At 41.3% G+C, this 19754-nt stretch overlaps 1 protein-coding gene across 3 annotated transcripts in view; it reads left to right on the top strand.

The window, feature by feature from the left end:
- KIF26A (kinesin family member 26A) overlaps positions 1 to 19754 on the top strand; it is a 187403-nt gene that overhangs the window by 84512 nt on the left and 83137 nt on the right. For all 3 annotated transcript variants that reach the window (XM_077266570.1, XM_077266589.1, XM_077266580.1), the window contains exon 4: positions 11708 to 11868. In XM_077266570.1, coding sequence (XP_077122685.1) covers positions 11708 to 11868 — 161 coding nt within the window. The remainder of the gene's footprint in view (positions 1 to 11707; positions 11869 to 19754) is intronic.

Here is a 19754-nt window from a genome sequence, read left to right as displayed (position 1 = left end):
TGACATTTCTGCCGGTTTTCTGCATGAAAACCGCAGGCGTTTTTTAATGCGTTTTTTGCGCGGTTTTGACGCGTTTTTGACGCGTTTTTGTCGCGGTTTTTCCCAAACATTTCCCAATGCATTAGACAGTGGAAAAACCGCGAAAAAAACGCAAAATTAATGAGCATGTCCGGATTTTTACCGCAATGCGTTTTTCATGCGGAAAAACGCACATCATGTGCACAGAAATTGCGGATTTCATTAAAAATGATAGGATGCTTAATATATGCAGATTATTTGCGGTTTTATAGCGTTTTTATAGCGCAAAAACGCTAAAAAACCGCAAATAATCTGCACTGTGTGAACATAGCCTAAGAGGAAGTAAGGGAGCAGCTGCAGCCTTAACTTCCTCTTGATGTTTGATTTGTCCGAAGGCAGATTCAGTCTCAATAAAAAAGCAGATCTGCACTGCTCCATAGAATAACATTGTTCCAAGTGCTATCCCATAAAACATCAGAGAGCACTCGTCCAAGTTTTACGCTCATATGAGCAACCATTAGACAGATGCTGAAAAACTCAATGTGAAACTTTTTCACTGAGCCTTTCTCCATAGCTTTAACTGTTAAAAGTAGTCATAGGTCAGAAACTGAATCTACACATGGTGGAGTACATTAAATTAACTTAAAGAAACACTCCTCCCATCAAACTTTTTATCCTCTTAATATATTGCAGTCACCATATTATACAGCACTGTGCACATACAATTGCTCATTTGCCTTTCTACCTAGTTAATTCTTCTCTTTTCCATTAGATCTATGACATCATGTGATTAAAGACTGACAAGCTGAATCCTTCTAAGCTCTATGTAGAAACAGAATGTCAATTTTTCATGTATGAGTCATGAGTCACTGCAAAAGTCACTGACAAAGGGGAGGAGGGAACAGTTGGGTCAGGAGTTGAAGAGAGAAATTATAAATGCGGGGACAAGAGATTTCCTGTTTCTACATAGAGCAGAGAAAAGAGAAGAATTAGCTGGGACCAGGTGGCCATCTGATGTGTATGTTGGCCTCCAGTCTCTCCACTGAAAAAAATGGTAGGCAGTTGGAATTTCAATAGTCAATCCTTTTTTTTAAAGGGAGATAAGTCGATGTCCGGCAGCAACTTTCTCCCAGTTGAATGCTCGGATGGAGCTACGCATTCATGTATGAGGGAGTCAGGAGAGATGGCAGTCTGCTAAATGAACGTTCAGCCAACAGATATCTCATGTGCATGATGGCTATAAAAGGTCCATGGCTACCTTAAGACTTTACTAAAAATATATGAGCTAATCTTTATTTCTTTGATCTAGCCCTAAACCATTCCGTAAAGTCAGGTTTCCCTTTGTTACTAAGTATTTGGTGATAGCATTTATTGACATTTACTGTGGAAAAAGCTTTTTGAAACCTAAGGTTTAGCACTTCATATATCAAGCAAGTGCTAATAGGAAACCACGGTCACTGAACCTTAATTCCTTCTGTTAAGTCTTAGCCGAGGCCATTATAAAGCCACCCCAGGCAGTGCTTCATTTATCTTAAAGCCTTCCTTAGGCACAAACCTTTGGTCGACCTCAAAGGTGTACAGAGTTTCCGTTAAGATGGTGACCTCAGAATTCACTGAAATGAGTCAATGCTGAGTCTTGAAACATGACCAGACTGCAGTTGAAAATTTTGCAAGTTTCTAAGGACCCCTTAATTGTTACTTACCCTTAGGCACCTGCCTAGAATAGGTCTTGGGTAATCTAGGACTAATCCTAGGGTTTATCAAGTTTCACTGTTCGGTACACCTACTCACATGCTATAATTATCTACTGAAACATTGTGTTTTCTTCTTTTTCTTTCTTATTTTTATATCTAATGGACCAATTTAGTAGAATGATTTTCTGCAATTTTGCTTTCTTTGAGGGTAGAAAGTCGGAGATGTCTTGGAGACTGCTCGCAGGAACCTGAAGTAATTAACTCCCATCCATTAGCGAAGATTAAAAGCTGCAATGTCTCTTTATTTTTTTTCCTTCAGAATCATTTTCTTTTTCCTTGAGAGCCAACTGCAGTTGAACATAATAGTACATAAATAATTTATGACTAGACTTTAAAATTTAAATCAGGAGCGCAGGATGGGAGCTATGCAAACTGTTATTTTAAGCAATTCAGTCAGATAACAGAAATCACTTTTATGGAGGAAAAAGAACTAAAAGAAGAAAAGATAAAAATCAATTATCCAGATTGCCTCTTCATTTTACATTCCGCTACTTCACTCATCAGCAGCAGTGCAGGCCTCCAAGACGAGACAAGCATCACCTCCCAGTCTTATGACCTTGTGTTGTCACAAGGCTTGAAGACAAGTGGCTACCAGGTTATCTGCTGTGGCTACTGGGTTATCGGCTGTTCTGGAGAAAAGTGAGGACTTGAATATCAGTAGGATTCTTAGGTCTCTTTCACACTTGCGTCGTGTGACGTCCATCGCAATGCGTCTTTTGGGGAAAAAACGGATCCTGCAAATGTGCCCGCAGGATGCTTTTTTTGCCCAGATGGCAGATGTTGAAAAAAAAAAAAAGACTGGCCATGTTGTTCTTCCATATGACTGATCCTTTATTGCCACAGTAAAAAATCTACTACTAAATGAGTCAGCCACCCCTGTTATGTATATAGGCCACCAGTCCCTCTTGTGATGTATATAGGTCCCCAGTACCTTTTGTGATGTATATAGGCCCCCAGCCTCTCCTGTGATGTATATAGGCCCCCAACCCCTCCTGTGATATATATAGGCCCCCAGCCTCTCCTGTGATGTATATAGGCCCCCAGTCCATCCTGTGATGAATATAGGCCCCCAGTCCCTCCTGTGATATATATAGGTCCACTGCCCCTCCTGTGATGTATATAAGCCCACTGCCCCTCCTGTGATGTATATAGGTCCCCAGCCACCCCTGTAACCTACATAGGCCTCCAGCCCCTCCTTTGACGTATATAGTCCCCCAGACCCTCCTGTGATGTATTTAGTCCCCCAGCCCCTCCTGTGATGTATATAGTCCACCAGCCCCTCCTGTGACGTATATAGGCCCCCAGTCCCTCCTGTGATATGTATTGGCTTCCGTCCCTCCTGTGATGTATATAGTCCCCCAGCCCCTCCTGTGATGTATATAGTCCACCAGCCCCTCCTGTGACGTATATAGGCCCCTAATCCCTCCTGTGATATGTATTGGCTTCCGTCCCTCCTGTGATGTATATAGTCCCCCTGCCCCTCCTGTGTCGTATATAGTCCCCCTGCCCCTCCTGTGATGTATATAGTCCCCCTGCCCCTCCTGTGATGTATGTAGGCCCCCTGCCCCTCCTGTGATGTATGTAGGCCCCCTGCACTCCATACTGATGCAAATCTGGAAAAGCAGTTAAGAGTGTAGCAACATGATCAATACCACCTAACATCACAGCCGCACCAAAGAAAAACAGCTCCAGCCATCACATTAGGGGGAGTTAATTAAATGTTTGACAAAATATAGCAGGATAAATTTTAAGTTCATAATTTTGTACAGCTCCCGACTAATGGTGTAAATATCCTAATAGTCTTTGGCAGAAAAAAGGTTTCCCACCTTTCCCTAAAGCATAACTTAAGATATGTGGTTCACATTTACATATAAGTTTCTTTTTCTTCTTCGTAAATTATATTGGTGCTAGTAACAAACACACCTCCCTTTCCATTTGTGAAAAGGGTTTATAAAGACATGGTATTGTTCCAGTATGGATATATATTTTACCTGATGAAGGCTTTTTTTTTACCCGAAACGCGTTGTTTTTACTTGGTACATTTCAGAATAATTTTTTTTTAAATAGGCCGATTTATCACATGTTAACAGTTTTCGAGAGTGCCGACACCAGACTGGATTTCTGTTTCTTTTTACTTTTCTCCTGAATCCGGCATTGTTTTTCTTTTGTCCCTGCGCCTCTCCATTCCTGTGATATGAACTTATCTTCCCTGTATGTTAATCTAGTCTTTATATCTAAGTGGGTGTGGTCCCCAAGTTTTTATGGTAGTAGTCTTGAGAACCACACCCAGTTGGACAACAAGACTTTATATACAGGGAAGAGCGGGCCATATCTCAGGAACGGAGAAACGCAGGAACAAAAGAAAAACAGCGCCGGATTCAGGAGAGCAGCGGCATTTAGACCAGGTAAGAAATTACATATTTATGGTGAGTAACAGATCCTCTTTAAAGTATAGCTTAAACGGTCCTATTATACAGTTATTTATACAATTGCTTCTGATACTAGTTGGGGCTATCTAGAACCAGAGAAAATTGATCAAACAAGTGACCCTTGTAACTAATCCTGCACAACCTTTAAAATTGGCAAATTTCTTCTTTGAAGATATACGTAATGGTCTACAATTTTGTATATAGAAAGAGCCATGATAAAAGCAAATGTCTATATAATGATTTCCAAACCTTTCCAACCGTCCCATATGAACGACATTACTGGCAAGATTCATGGGTTACATCTCTGTTATCATGCTGCATTTCTGATGTATTGTGTAATTCTCCATACTGATGATCATAGAGAGATGATGGACCACCACCAAGAATACAAGTGTTTGATGGGAAGGAAATTCCTGGCTTTTTGCAGGTTTAGTGCATAATGTGGTAACCATATGTTTTATCGGTTCTCCGTAATCAGCATATAATGATCAGCACAACGCTGCTGAGAGAAATCCATCCGGGAATAGGTGTGACACGCACAACTAATGTCTTCCTTACCAGTGCTCAGCTGGGTACAAAAAGAAGAACAGTAGGCAGATATTCGTTGGTGGTGAGCAAACTTTTCTGTATATAAAGTTCTATGGAGATCTGTAACTAACGTTGCAGAAGACTGCTGGTATGAGCTTGTTCACATGTTGCGTTTTTCCCCTCTTTTTTACACCATGTCAATTCTTTGAGCTTTTTTCACCCATTCAAATGAATGGAGGGAAAAAAACGTATAAAAAACACTTGTATTTTACGCAGTGTTTTTCCTGCCAACAATCTAGTATTTGCCACTGATTTTTCTGCTGCAAATACTGAACACGAGCACATACCCTGTCTGCCACAGGCTCCTACCTCCATAGAATTTTAAAAGCACCAACTGTCATCTCTTATCTCAGTCTTGGGAAAATCTGTCTCCACTTAATCTTACCCATGAGTAGAGAGTGAAAGATCAATCTAGGAGGAGAAAGAAGTGGAGTTTTCTGATAAGATGCATTACAAAGCCTCTTATTTTCCCATGTACGATTGATTTTTAAAATAAAAATTCTAATAATTACTCTTTAATTAATTGCCCAAAATGGAGCATAGAAAATATTTAAATGAGGCACCTATTGCACAGTTCTTCACTGTTTTCAATATATATATATTACATTTTTTGGCATTTTTTTATCCATATTGCAACCTGCATTAAAAATAAAAGAAATAGAAATCTTGCAATTATCATACCGGCCACCGGGGCTATTCTACACTCATACTTCCTGTTCTGTCCAGAAATCCAACAGCTCATTAGAGGGCTCTGACCCTATCATATGTATTGATGCATCTAATGAGCATGTGCAAAGGCCATTATAAGGGAAAGGAAGGAGAGTTCTCCACCTAATCAGCATCTATCAATATGCCCCTTTAAATAGAACCTGTCACCTCTTCTCATGTCTCTTTTAGTTAATAATTCTATCACCCATAAAATAGGAATTGTAAATGTGGCACCCCAGGAGTTTGGGTACCACAGTAGTGCTGCCTTCCTCTCGGGGAGGGTAGTGCTATGCTTGGAAACAAGAGGGATCTCTTTGGCAGGTAAATCACACACACAACACCTTCTGAATCCAGGCCAGGAGGGGGAACTCAAAACCTGGTTTTAGGGCAGCTTCCCTGAATAAAGATCCTGGTTTGGAGGAGGAGCGAGTTTAGTCTGGATCAGACAGTCTGGAGAGCAGACAGGAAAGGAGCAGAAGAGATTTCAGGGCTCAAGGAGGCTACAAGTGGGCTTCTGAGGAGCCAAAGTGCAGAAACCAGGTACCGGGAGCCCGAGGCTAGAGTTTAACTGTAGGACACCTAGCAGAACTGGAGGGCACTGAACTACATGTATACTGCCCAAATTAAGCCTGTGGTACAGCAGCACCCTGGAGCCTGGAGTCACCGTGCAGAGACCCCAGAAGGAACGGCTCAAGCTGCCTACCATACAGGTACCTGTCCCAGAACAGGGGAAAGAACCAGGACCTTGTTAGGACATTATAGACAGCAAGGGACTATAGCAAGCGCACAGTGGAAGGCTCCCAACCTGACTTGCCAAGGGGATTCCACTTGTTTCTGGGCTGCGTGGACTCCTATGGTACCTGTTGCCGGTACTCTGGATTGTGGCCTGCCAACTACAGTAAACCGGGTAAAGACTTTACAACTTGTGTCCTTTACTCATTGACCGAGAAACACCTTCATCATAATACACTCTAGGACCCATGGGGACCCCTCTTCACCTGTGAGAAGTGTCACCATCATTGCTGCAACAGCATCCCCCAGAGGACCCCTTTAAAGCAGCGTCGGTCCCCCTGTTGACCGAACACCACAGGTGGCGTCACAACAGACTTATTCACAATTCCCCTTTAAAAACCGTTCCCCTTTACAGTGAGTCCCAGGGCCACGGATCGGGTCGCAGCCACCGTGACATCCCCTTTAATAGCCGTCTGGACCCGATGCCGAGTACCCTGCCCTGGTGGGCGACTCATAATCCCTTTTGTCAGATCTCTACATTGTGTTGCCTATTTATAATCCCTTTTTCTCGGATTTGTACATTGTGCCGTTCATTTCTTATCCCTATTCTCGGATCTCTACATTGTGCCGTCCATTTATAATCCCTTTTATGGGATCTCTACATTATGCCATCCATTTATAATCCCTTTTCTCGGATCTCTACATTGTGCCGTGCATTTCTATTACCTTTACTCTGATCTCTACATTGTGCCGTCCATTTATAATCCCTTTTCTCGGATCTCTACATTGTGCCGTCCATTTATATTCCCTTTTCATGGATCTCTACATTGTGCCATCCATTTATAATTCCTTTTATCCGATCTCTACATTGTGCCGTCCATTTATAATCCCTGTTCTCGGATCCCTAAATTGTGCGGTCCATTTATAATCCCTTTTATCGGATCTCTACATTATGCCATCCATTTATAATCGCTTTTCTTGCATCTCTACATTGTGCCGTCCATTTATAATCTTTTTTCTCGGATCTCTACATTGTGCCGTCCATTTATAATCCCTTTTCTCGGATCCCTAAATTGTGCCGTCCATTTATAATCCCTTTTCTCGGATCTCTACATTGTGCCGTCCATTTATAATCGCTTTTCTTGCATCTCTACATTGTGCCGTCCATTTATAATCGCTTTTCTTGCATCTCTACATTGTGCCGTCCATTTATAGTCCCTTTTCTCGGATCTCTACATTGTGCCGTCCATTTATAGTCCCTTTTCTCGGATCTCTACATTGTGCCGTCCATTTATAATCCCTTTTCTCGGATCTCTACATTGTGCCGTCCATTTATAATCCCTTTTCTCGGATCTCTACATTGTGCCGTCCATTTATAATCGCTTTTCTTGCATCTCTACATTGTGCCGTCCATTTATAATCCCTTTTCTTGCATCTCTACATTGTGCCGTCCATTTAAAATTCCTTTTATCAGATCCCTAAATTGTGCCGTCCATTTAAAATCCCTTTTCTCGGATCTCTACATTGTGCCGTGTATTTCTATTACCTTTACTCTGATCTCTACATTGTGCCGTCCATTTATAATCCCTTTTCTTGGATCTCTACATTGTGCCGTCCATTTATATTCCCTTTTATCGGATCTCTACATTGTGCCGTCCATTTATAATCCCTTTTATGGGATCTCTACATTATGCCATCCATTTATAATTCCTTTTATGGGATCTCTGCATTGTGCCGTCCATTTATAATTCCTTTTATCAGATCCCTAAATTGTGCCGTCCATTTATAATCCCTTTTCTCGGATCTCTACATTGTGCCGTCCATTTATAATCCCTTTTCTTGGATCTCTACATTGTGCCATCCATTTATAATCTTTTTTATCGGATCCCTACATTGTGCCGTTCATTTATAACCCCTTTTCTTGGATCTCTACATTGTGCCATCCATTTATAATCCCTTTTCTTGGATCTCTACATTGTGCCGTCCATTTATAATCCCTTTTATCGGATCTCTACATTGTGCCATCCATTTATAATCCCTTTTATCGGATCTCTACATTGTGCCATCCATTTATAATCCCTTTTCTCGGATCCCTACATTGTGCCGTCCATTTATAATCCCTTTTCTTAGATCCCTACTTTGTGCTGTCCATCTGTTATTCCTCATGGAAATGTTTTGAATTAATAGACAACTAGGTTTTGCCATCGCCCCTTGTCAAAGGGGTGTGTCTCTACACACTACACTTTCGAATCAGGGTTGCCGATTTTGTGAAGTATTATGAAGTAGGGGAATGGTAACACCCAGTTGTCAATTTATTAAAAACATTTCAAGAAGGAATAACAAGAGGAAAATAATAAATATAGGGCTGTAAGACAATGTTTTCCAGTCTATTGTTTTATAGTGATTTACTGACCTGTCAGAAGAGGTGACAGAAGTTCCTTTATCATCAGACATTCTCAGTCTTTTCGGAGGGGATGACAAATCATACCTTGGCTGCTGTGGTCTTACAAATATGGGCCATTATCTCCTCTCGCAAGTGATTAAACATTCCCGATCCTACATTTCATTACATGTTAGTAAGAAATTGATGTGTTATTGGCTTTCGAATCACATGACTGAACAAGTTTTCCGTGTACCCAGAAATGCTTCCTAGCCGTCAAGCCAAGTTCTGTTCTCGCCGGCCCAGCCATCCATTACTAATGAAGTCATTTTAAAGCACAATGGGATATATAGATTTTCTTTAAGTGCATTATTCACTTGCTTTGTTTTTAACTTGGCTGTCCGCTTGGGCATCAATCTTTTGTGACTGTCGACTGCCCACAAATTACGGTAGCACATCTTGCTCTCGTTAATTTTTCATCCAGTGGTGGTTTTTGTGTAGTAGATGTGTGTGAAGGGAGTGGAAGGGAGCATGAAAGGGCAGGCTACGGGCTGTGTATAACTGGATGAGGACAAATGTGTATACATAGCCTTCATTAGGATGCGCTGGTCTCCAAGCCATTTTTCAAAGTGGATAATGGGGAAGGTACATACTCACTAGTGAAAGGGGATCTATCGGAGCAGGCTGTGTGATTTATAGCATCGGCTTCAATGCCATTTAACTGGTGATTGGCGAAGTTTCTTGTTGTTCCTTTAGTGCGGCCACCATGACTCAAAGAGATTTCTTATAGTCAAAATCACAATTGTCGCCAGTGTAATGTAATATAAGATGACTAGACTCTTGGCAACCAATGATTTTGAAAATGGCTTGCCACAAAGATGCCATTTTGTAATCAGGTGTAATTGTGATCTGTTTACTGAGGACGTCAGGAGCTATGATTAGACAACCCCTTTTAAGAGGATTTGTCGCTTGCCATGAATAGGTCATTTTTTTAATGCCGCTTTTCGCTCAAATTTCACAATGTTTTTCTTTTGTTCCTGCGTCTCTCCTTTCCTGAGATATGACCCAACACAAAAATCAAGTCTTTTTAAGCAAATAGGTGTAATCTTCCCCAAAGAGAAGAGTTGATTATCACGCCCACTTGGCTGATAAGACTAGATTTATATATAGAGAAGATGTTGCCATATCTCAGGAACAGAGAGGGGCAGGAATAAAAGAAAAACATCGCCGGATTCAGTAGAACAGTGGTTTTTACACCAGGTTAAATTACATATTTATAGCAAGTGCAAATCCCATTTAAGTTCCAAAAGCAGGTGAAAAATCTACTGATAGGTTGGTGTCACGAGCAATCATTTTACGCACCTATTACTTTTCAGGTTTGATTCCTTGTGTCATGATCCTACTCTTTAGCTCATACGCTGGACATCTGTAGGGTTAATAAACTTAATGGGGTTAGATGGTAAATGTCTGATCACTGGGATTCCCACTGCTGGGATGTCCACCAACTAACATGGGTCCCGTTTCTAAAATTAAATGGAGCAGTGGTCACATATGGAAAGTATCAATGTCTATAGGACTGGTGGAAATGGCCAAGCACAGTTCCTTAGACTTTGAATGAATGGTTGGTCTTGTATGTAACCATTCAAATGGGAACCTGTTAGCATGATGGGTGATCAGTGGCGGCTCTCAGTAGAGGGAGCCTTAATGGTTAGACATTTATCATCTATGATGTAGATGGATGATGAATGTTTAAGATTCCACTACTTTAAAGGCTTTTTCAGTGGAAGGGGGTGCACTGAGTAGTGAGACCCCCCCCCCCCTTTTTTAACCAGTTTCGTATGGTGATCCTTAGAGAACCCTTCATTTTAGCCATTTCATAATAGGACAAAATTTTATACAACCACCATATAAAGCAGTGGCTCTCCAGCGATTTCAAAACTGTTGATTATCAGTCGCTTTCATTTTTCTAAAGGCTCCCATACACATAAACTAATGTGGGCCGTCCCGCTGATATCGACAGGTTCGCTCAACAGTCTAATATATACGAGAGTGCTGGTCGGGAAGATGATTATCTCGCACGGCCGATTTAGGACTGACAATCTCTCCAGGGGATAAGTTGCTGACAGAGGTGTCTGTCGGTGGCTTTCTCATGGAGAACATCCTACTGCCAGGGGTAAACTCAATTGGTAATTTATTAATCTATCCTCTACGTCTGGAGGAAAAAAGGTTTAAGCATAATAACAGACGCGGGTTCTTTACTGTAAGAGCAGTGAGACTATGGAACTCTCTGCCGTATGATGTTGTAATGAGTGATTCATTACTTAAATTTAAGAGGGGACTGGATACCTTTCTGGAAAAGTATACTTTTACGGGGTATGTATACTAGATTCCTTGATAAGGCGTTGATCCAGGGAACTAGTCTGATTGCCGTATGTGGAGTCGGGAAGGAATTTTTTTCCCCAATGTGGAGCTTACTCTTACCACATAGGTTTTTTTTTGCCTTCCCCTGGATCAACATGTTAGGGCATGTTAGGTTAGGCTATGGGTTGAACTAGATGGACTTAAAGTCTTCCTTCAACCTTAATAACTATGTAACTATGTAACTATTTTCAAAAGGAACAGAAAATGCTAGTCTCCATTTCTTCTATGGCGCTAACAGTTTGCAGTGCAGTCCACAGATTATTTTTACTATTGTCGTTCCATATAGAATTACTTTGAAGAAATAGCAGCTTTGCCACCTGTAGATTTTGCCTTGTGTATGATTCATACAAGAAGGATAATTTCTGACAGTCCTAACTGAACCAGATAAAAGGTTGCACAAGGCACAAAATATCACTTCTTATCATGTCCCATATTTTTCTATGCCTGTCAAAATGTGTCACCATGCAGTGCCCATAACAAAAGGTGCCCGCACTTCTGTGCTTGTCATGTGTGGTTTACAGTTGTCCTTACGACGCAGCCCAACAAAGCATGGGGTTGTCCTCCCTCATTATGTGTCTTCTCCATAATGTCACTGTAGAAGCCTCTACAAGAAAATCCAGGCAGACAGATGGCTTGTACTCTTTTCATTCCTGTATTTTCTATCTTGTTTGTCGTAGCCTGACTCTACATCCGTAGACGGGGGAAGGGAGCACCCGAGCGTGGACACTTCTTCAGGGGAAAACATCAGTGAGCAGAGTTTCGCCGGCCAGTCACAGAGATTTGAACCAGCCGCTGTTGTATCTTCGGGGACATCGGCTGCAGCTTCCTTCTTCATCAGGTACATCAAAATTTCATGTACAGATCCAGGATATTCTCAGACAAAAAAAAAACATCCAGTACATATCAGCAAGAGCGCGGAAATGTACAATACAACCCTATAAATGCACTTACTCCATATCTGAGTTAATAAAGCTGATACAATGCTATGGTGCCCCTTTCACACATCAGTTTTTTGCTATCAGTCGCAATCCGTCGAATTTTGAAAAAAACGGATCCAGGGACCGGTGCCGCCAGATCCTTTTTTTCTCTCATAGACTTGTATTAGCAATGGATGGCCTCGCGTTTCATCCGTCGTTCACCGAATCTGCTGAAAATTGTTGATCCGGTGGCCGGAGACGACGGACAAAGTAACATTTTTTGTCTACGTCGAAAAAATGGACAGCGACGGATCCATCGCCGTCCGTCGTTTGCTAGAATGGAAGCCTATGAGCGCTGGATCCGTCAAATCACGGAATCCGTCGGCGAATTCCGTTTTTTTTTTTACTGAACACGCTCTGATATTTTTAGGATACTTTAGCCAGCCCCCTTAGTCAGATCCGTCAAAAAAACGGATCCGTCGCATCAGTTTTTCACAATCTGTGACGGATCCATCGAGCCATTGAGCCAACGGATTGTGATTGATGGCAAAAAACTGATGTGTGAAATGGGCCTAAGTCTGGTATTGCAGCTAAGTTTAGCTTACAAATGGCATTGCTTTTCTTAAAAAAGAAAAAGAAAAGTTACTTATCCTGGGTTGTAGCCTGTCCAGAGCTGCATTCACCATTTTGCAGACTTTAGAGGAGAAATCTCCCAGCATTTATTGTCAGTTCTGGTGATTTGCATTCTGGGAAGTATCAACAGGGTATTTTCCCATTCCCAATAGTAGCCAGCAGAACTGTGAAGACAGACGCTATAGATTATGACCCTTTCAAGTATCCTAGCTGTGTAGTATGGTCGTAGATAGAAGAACATGTGAGAAGATAGGATGGTATCGCACATGCATTTAGTTTCATCAGTGGTTGCCGACAGACCTGACTGTGTGGGACCTGTGCAAGCGCCCAGAAACTAGTGCTTACGCAGTGGGTCTTGCATGAGTTTCTTTTGCCATGCATCCCTCCATCTGAAGCCATACAGTGGATGGAGAACACTTCTTTCTCAAGATCAACCCTGCCTATCAGCTGTACAGCCATACATTAATTGAATTGTAAGCCATGTATGACTTTAATGAGCCGGGCCCACCAGAATGGATGATGCTCTTAATTAGCAGATTTCTGCTCTGAATCATAGAGTTGTGCAAGGATCCTAGTTGCATAGTATGACCAAAGATAGAGGAACTTGTGACACGAGATGTCTATCTACAATTGTGAAGTTTGCTGTGCATGTGCCAACTGTCTTCTTGTCGCAGTGGGTCTTGTCCAGGTTTCCAGACATTTCTTTCTTGTCATAAGTCACTGATATAGCAGGGATGGGGATTTTAAAACGTATCCTTTATTAAGTAGGTAAAAATTGCAAAAAAAATAAAAATAAATCACAAGCAGAACACATTTTTTCACACAGGTGCCCTCAACCAATTGACAGTGGGGTGTGTAGTACCTAAAATGTTTCAATTGCTGTTTACAGCACAAAAAATGGGACATAGTCCAAATTACCTAAGGACTTGATACTTGAATACCTTGCTCTTAAACTATTGCTTAATGGATACTAGCTCATATCCTCTTATTTAGAAGCACTTATTATTTTCCATATATTTATTAAAGATCCTAATGGTGATTTACACCTCCCATTTTCAGATCATATCCTATAAAGTGCTTTTAGTGCTTTGGCATTGGTTCATCAAGTAGATACAATGGGTAGGAGAATGGAGGAGTCATATGTGTGACCCCCTATATCCACTCTAAACCCCTAAATTCATTATATGGGTACATAGGAAAAACAACTGGGTTGATGTCTCTCCCAGTATGTCATTTTGCAGCATAAAGTAAACAGTGCTCCTTGTATTCACCATGTAAATAGGATGGTCTCTAGGATCATATTTATACTTTCACTTAGTAGGTAAGCACAAAATAATTCATTAAGACCACAATATTTGTCTAAGGTATCAAAATAGAAAAAAGGCTTAGTCACACCCAATTGGCCCGGGGATACCCCAAGTTCAGCGCTTTGCCAATAATCTGAAAAGGTGGTGTCAAACCTTAATCTGTCTTAATCCTAGGGAGACGGAAAACAGATTAAGGCTTGACACCACCTTTTTACATCATTGGCATAGCACTGAACTTGGGGTATTCCCGGGCCAATTGGGTGAGATCAAGCTTTTTTTTCTATTTTGATACCTTAGACAAATATTGGTGTCTTAATTCAGACTGTGCCATTTTTGGTGCTGTAAACAGCAATTTAGACATTTTAGGTACTACACACCCCACTGTCAATTGGTTGAGGGCACCTGTGTGAAAACATGTGTGTTCGGTTTGTAAATTTTTTTTTTTTTGCATTTTTTTCGTCATTAAAAGTTACGTTTTAAAATCCCCATCCCTGCTATATCAGTAACTAGTTTGATGGTTTGGATATAATTACCTGCGGTATAATATTCTCGCCATAAGTCCCCCCCATCTGTGGCCATATTTTGAATGAAGTGATGTTTTGCTGAGGGTCAACACTTTTTCTCTAAAAAGATTGATCTCACCCATCAGCTATGAAGCCTGTGGATTTTCAGCCATGTAATATGTTGGCGAGCTGAGACCACCAGTGTGGATGACTTGCTTATTTAATAGCTGTCTGTTCTGGATCATAGACGAGTCCCAAATGGAAGAGCCCCCTTCTATAACCTCAAGATGCCCTACTACCAGAATTATAATTATAGTAGCACTCGCAGCCAAGTCCTGTAGCCTAGGGGTGAACAAACGCAAAAGGTCCCTTTTGCCTATACGAGAAGACCAATACTATTAGAGGCCCTGTTGAACATTTTGCATTGAGGCCTACAAGCTTTACGTTACACCCCAGTCCATCAAAGCATATAGAAGGGGTTTAACTAGAACGATCAGTACTTTAGACTACTACCTGGCTGTTATAGTATCAATGCAGGAGTACAGACTTCGGGGCTTACATTACGACGATCCTTTTAGAAAAGAAAGATCTGTTAAAGAAAATAAAAATCGAGCCATCTCCAAGAGCAAAAGCTTTTTTTTTTTCCAATATGTCAAGTCTCATAAAAGGGCTGCTTCAGATAATTCTGGCTTTTAGCGTCTATCTGCTGTTTGTTTTCTTCGAGATAGATTGTCTGAAACTTCAGACTCCGCATGTTTGGTATGCTGCGGGCGCCTGCTTGGCTTGCACAATTGAGACATACATCTGAAGCTCAGATAGATTAATATGACAGAACCACATTTACTCCCTAACTGGCTGTGGATTAAAGCATCTCATTATTTACTAATGAACAATAATGTTATACATAATCTATGGGTCGCCATCCTATCACCGGCTCCTGATGGCTCACTGGTAGGCATTTCTTGGTCATTATATTGGCCATAAATACAGTCAATAATTGAGCTTAGTCATAGACTAGACACCTTATCAGCCCCAGGCATGGAGAAGCAGCTTGGAAATATTCATTGTGCTGATTGTGTTGTGACTAAGCATATGATTAAGGTATTGAGCCAATATGCCCCTAATGAAACACACAGCTATATGCATTAATATTATGGAAAACCGCTAAGTGACTAATATGTTTTGTTCAAGGCATCTCAGCCTTCAATTACTTTCTATAAATTGTGTCCGTTGATTCATGGCCAAATTTGGTTTCTTCTGCTCAAAAGGTGTCAATGCTCTTTTTGTGAAATTTCCTACTTGTTTAAATAGGCAATAAGTAATTTCTAGAAAATAATTATCGCGTTTGACCAAACTTCCAAGATGATAGAATTAATACAAACAGATACACTTATGGGCCCACCCACATATAAATATATCATTACAAAATGTAATGATATAGTGATTGCCCAAAGTGCACTGTGAAGTGGAGACCACTCAAAACAAGACGACAAGAAGGAAAACCCTGAAATGGTGGACTATCATAAAATACTGGGCAAGAAATATTAAAAAAAATTGCCTTTATTAAACATATAGTGGTAAACAGTAGTACTGTATAAAAAACATGGGCACGTATCAGGACAGTGTTGTATAAAAATAGATTTAAGAAAATATTTTTATAAATATATAGTTGAATATATGGGCCTAATATAAAAAGTAGCGGACCAGAAGAGAAAACAATGTAGATGAATTAAAATATATTTTTGATTATTGATCACAATATAAAAATGTAATAATTAAAATACATATGTGATCACATAAAACAGCACCCCAAAACAATAAAATATAGGGAAAAATTACATAAAATAAATAGAAAAAATGTGCAAATAAATCGGTGAAAATAGCTACAAATAAATAATGTTGACAAAAATAATTCTATCTATAACTAAATAAGTTAGTGAGGAAATTAGTGATAAAACAGGATAAATAATCATAATCAATCTGTGAAGAAATCAGACCCCCAAAGAGGCAAAAAATTTGTAACAGTGTCCAAATAAAAAATGCAATTAAAGTATTTTAAAAGCAGTGCGTCAAGGAATATAAGGTGCAAAGTGCAGCATGTCAAATGCAAAGAAAAGGACGTATAAGAGTATAAAGTGCAGGTTGCCAATATAATGATAAAAAAGGGGCTGTATACCTTTAAGGTCTGCTAGGTCCAGATAACACGCACACCCCGATGTGCGTTTCGGAAATAAATTCTTTCGTCAGGGAAGATGACAAATGACGAACTGCGGCTTCATGTGATCCATGTATATGTCCAAACTCCCATTTTTTCATTCGATTTTGGACTTTTGTCCTAAACTGTCCCAGGAAAGAACGTGACATTGGGGTTTTCATCTAATATGAGTATATGTACATGGTAGAAACTTGATTCCAGCTCACCCAGTTGCTCTATGCTCATCCACCTGGGGCTCAGACACCGGCCTAAGTAAATCATGAGTAAGACTGCCTAGTGCAGTCGAAACGCATCGACTGGGTTATGTCGACCATGTACATTTTATTTTTTGTATGCACTATAATTTCTTTTGAAAAAGAAAAGGAAAATCCAGTCCTGTTGAGCCGGACTCCAATATGTACATGGTATAGAGACAGGCTTTATGGATGCTTTGAGGCTACAGCTTATGGAGGACCCATTTTACCTCATGAACTTTGGAACAGCTGCCCTTTATAAGCATAGACTCAGATGTGTAACGTGAAGTTCCTGGTTCACCATGCGAGATTTGTGCCCTTTATTTCACTGCCTTTTGACTCGCTTTGGCTACAGGGTGTTGCAATTGATATTTTTGTACATTCTCCAGCTTGAAAATAAAGAAGGTTGAATATAGGCCATAGGTAGGGGAATCTGAGGAAGGCGTAACTGGGGCTTATGCCCTGGGTATTAATGAGTGCCAACAAACCACTTTGACTTGACCAGTGTATTGAGATGTCGGGCTAAAGCAGTGACCTAAAACTTTGCCCCAAGTGAAGGAAAGCCTAATTGCAACTCTGGATATGAAAAAAAGGAGTAATTGGGCATGGCCCAGTCTTCTGCACAACATAGGGGCCCCATACATAGTAGATAGCTGTTCGGCTGACAACTTTTTTCCAGACTCCTCCATACACAGGAGACTCTGCCAACCGATCTTGGGATCTCTAGGAGAGAGCCACTGGCAGACTTCTCTGGTGGTGGCCTATCTCACTGAGAACAAAAGGATTGTCTGTCCGAAATCAGACATGCTGAATCCTTATCTCTCCAATCATCTGTTGGGGCAGGCTCAGAAGGCCCCCATATGTACTGTTGATGGGTTCAGTCGATGTTTGTCTAATTTGTATGGGGGCCTTAACAGTTGAAATTGAATCAGTTTATGGATTCTCTGTTATTGCAAAAAATACTATGGAATGTGTTTTATAATACACAATTTCCTACTTTTCCATACAAAATATTTACTGTATATGAATATTTTAGTTAGGCCTGATTCTTCTTGATTTAAGTTTTTAATATTGTTTTGTCTTATGACCTTTGGACATTTCTTTAGAAACTGAAGCCATAGAAATATTTATATCCACATCATTAAAATGTAAACTTCTAATCAAAGAATGCCTGGACCATGGTAATGCCATGTTAGGATATTATTTAGGAAGAGGTTCTTGCTTTTAAAGGGAACCTGTCACCTGAATTTGGCGGGACCAGTTTTGGGTCATATGGGCGGGGTTTTCGGGTGTTCGATTCACCCTTTCCTTACCCGCTGGCTGCATGCTGGCCGCAATATTGGATTGAAGTTCATTCTCTGTCCTCCGGAGTACATGCCAGCGCAAGGCAATATTACCTTGCGCTGGCGTGTACCCCGGAGGACAGAGAATGAACTTCAATCAAATATTGCGGCCAGCATGCAGCCAGTGGGTAAGGAAAGGGTGAATCGAACACCCGAAAACCCCGCCCATATGACCCAAAACTGGTCCCACCAAATTCAGGTGATAGGTTCCCTTTAACTACCTACAAGTATATAATATGGACCCATAGAGTTCATGTACGCATACTTTGCTGTGTGCATGAGCCCTTACGTAAAGGGCAGGAAGCACCTGCAGAGAAGCGGGGATAGTGGGCGAACAGATGGATTAGTCGAGCAGCAGAGATTAGAATAGATTTGAGGGGTCAAAGAATGTTAGAAGGGAGGCCTCAGAGCAGGAGGTTGCAGTAGTAGAGGTGGGAAATGATGAGGGCACGGACCAGAGTTTTGCAGATACTTGATAAAGGAATGTACAGATTCGGGAAATATTTTTGAGTTAGAGTCGGCGGCAGGCAGTGGCAAGGGCTTCGATATGTGGTTTGAAGGCGATATCAGAGTCCAGAGTTACGCCGAGGCAGCGAGCTTGCGGGATTGGAGAGAGTAAGCAGCCATTGACTTTGATGAATAGGTCTGTTGGGGGTGGGGTGGGGTGGGGTGGGGAGGGTGAGATGGAAAAAGATGATGAATTCTGTTTTGTCCAAGTTAAGTTTTAGAAATCTAGCAGAGAAGAAGGATGAAATAGCGGACAGACATTGTGAGATTCTGGTTATTAAGGAGGTGATATCGGGTCCAGATAGGTAGATCTGTGTTATCAGCATAGAGGTGATACTGAAAGTGGAGGGACTCTATGAGCTGTCCCAGGCTGAAGGTGTAAATGAAGAAGAGTAGGGGCCCTAGAACTGAACCTTTGGGGACACCGACAAATAGGGGGTGAGATGAGGAGGTGGTGTGTGAGTGAGAGACACTGAATGTCTGGTCTGTTAGGTATAAAGTGATCCAAGATAGGGCCAAGTCTGTGATGCCTGTGTCAAAAGCAGAGGACAGGTCCAGGGGGAGAACGGAGTAGTGTCGCCTGGATTTGGCAGTTGGTAGGTCATTGGTGACTTTAGTCAGGGCAGTTTCAGTAGAGTGATGCGGCCAGAAGCCAGATTGTAGGGGGTCAAGGAGGGAGCAGGAGGATTGGTGTGAGGACAGTTCAAGATGGATGTGTTGTTCCAGTAATTTTGAGGCATAGGGGAGAAGTGATATGGGGCGATAGTTAGACAAAGAGGATAAGTCAAGGGAGTCCTTTTTTAAGATGGGTGTGATCAAGACATATTTGAAGCACGAAGGGAAAACTGTTGTGAACTCTGTTTTTGGGCTCCCTCTAGTGGTCACAAGCGGTACTGTGTAGTGTTGTCTTTCTGCAGGTTGGCAGCATCAGCTGGTTCGTTATCCTTGGTTGGTTTCCTATTTAGCTCACCTGGATACTCAGTTCCTTGCCTGCTCTCAATGTATTCAGTGCTCTTCTGATTCCTTGTGACTACCTTGCTCCCAGTCTCTCCAAGACAAGCTAAGT

This window comes from Ranitomeya variabilis, chromosome 1 (genome assembly GCF_051348905.1).
Source record: "Ranitomeya variabilis isolate aRanVar5 chromosome 1, aRanVar5.hap1, whole genome shotgun sequence".
NCBI lineage: Eukaryota > Metazoa > Chordata > Amphibia > Anura > Dendrobatidae > Ranitomeya > Ranitomeya variabilis.
Note: the sequence above shows the minus strand (reverse complement) of the source record. Positions and strands in the feature narration are given on the sequence as shown.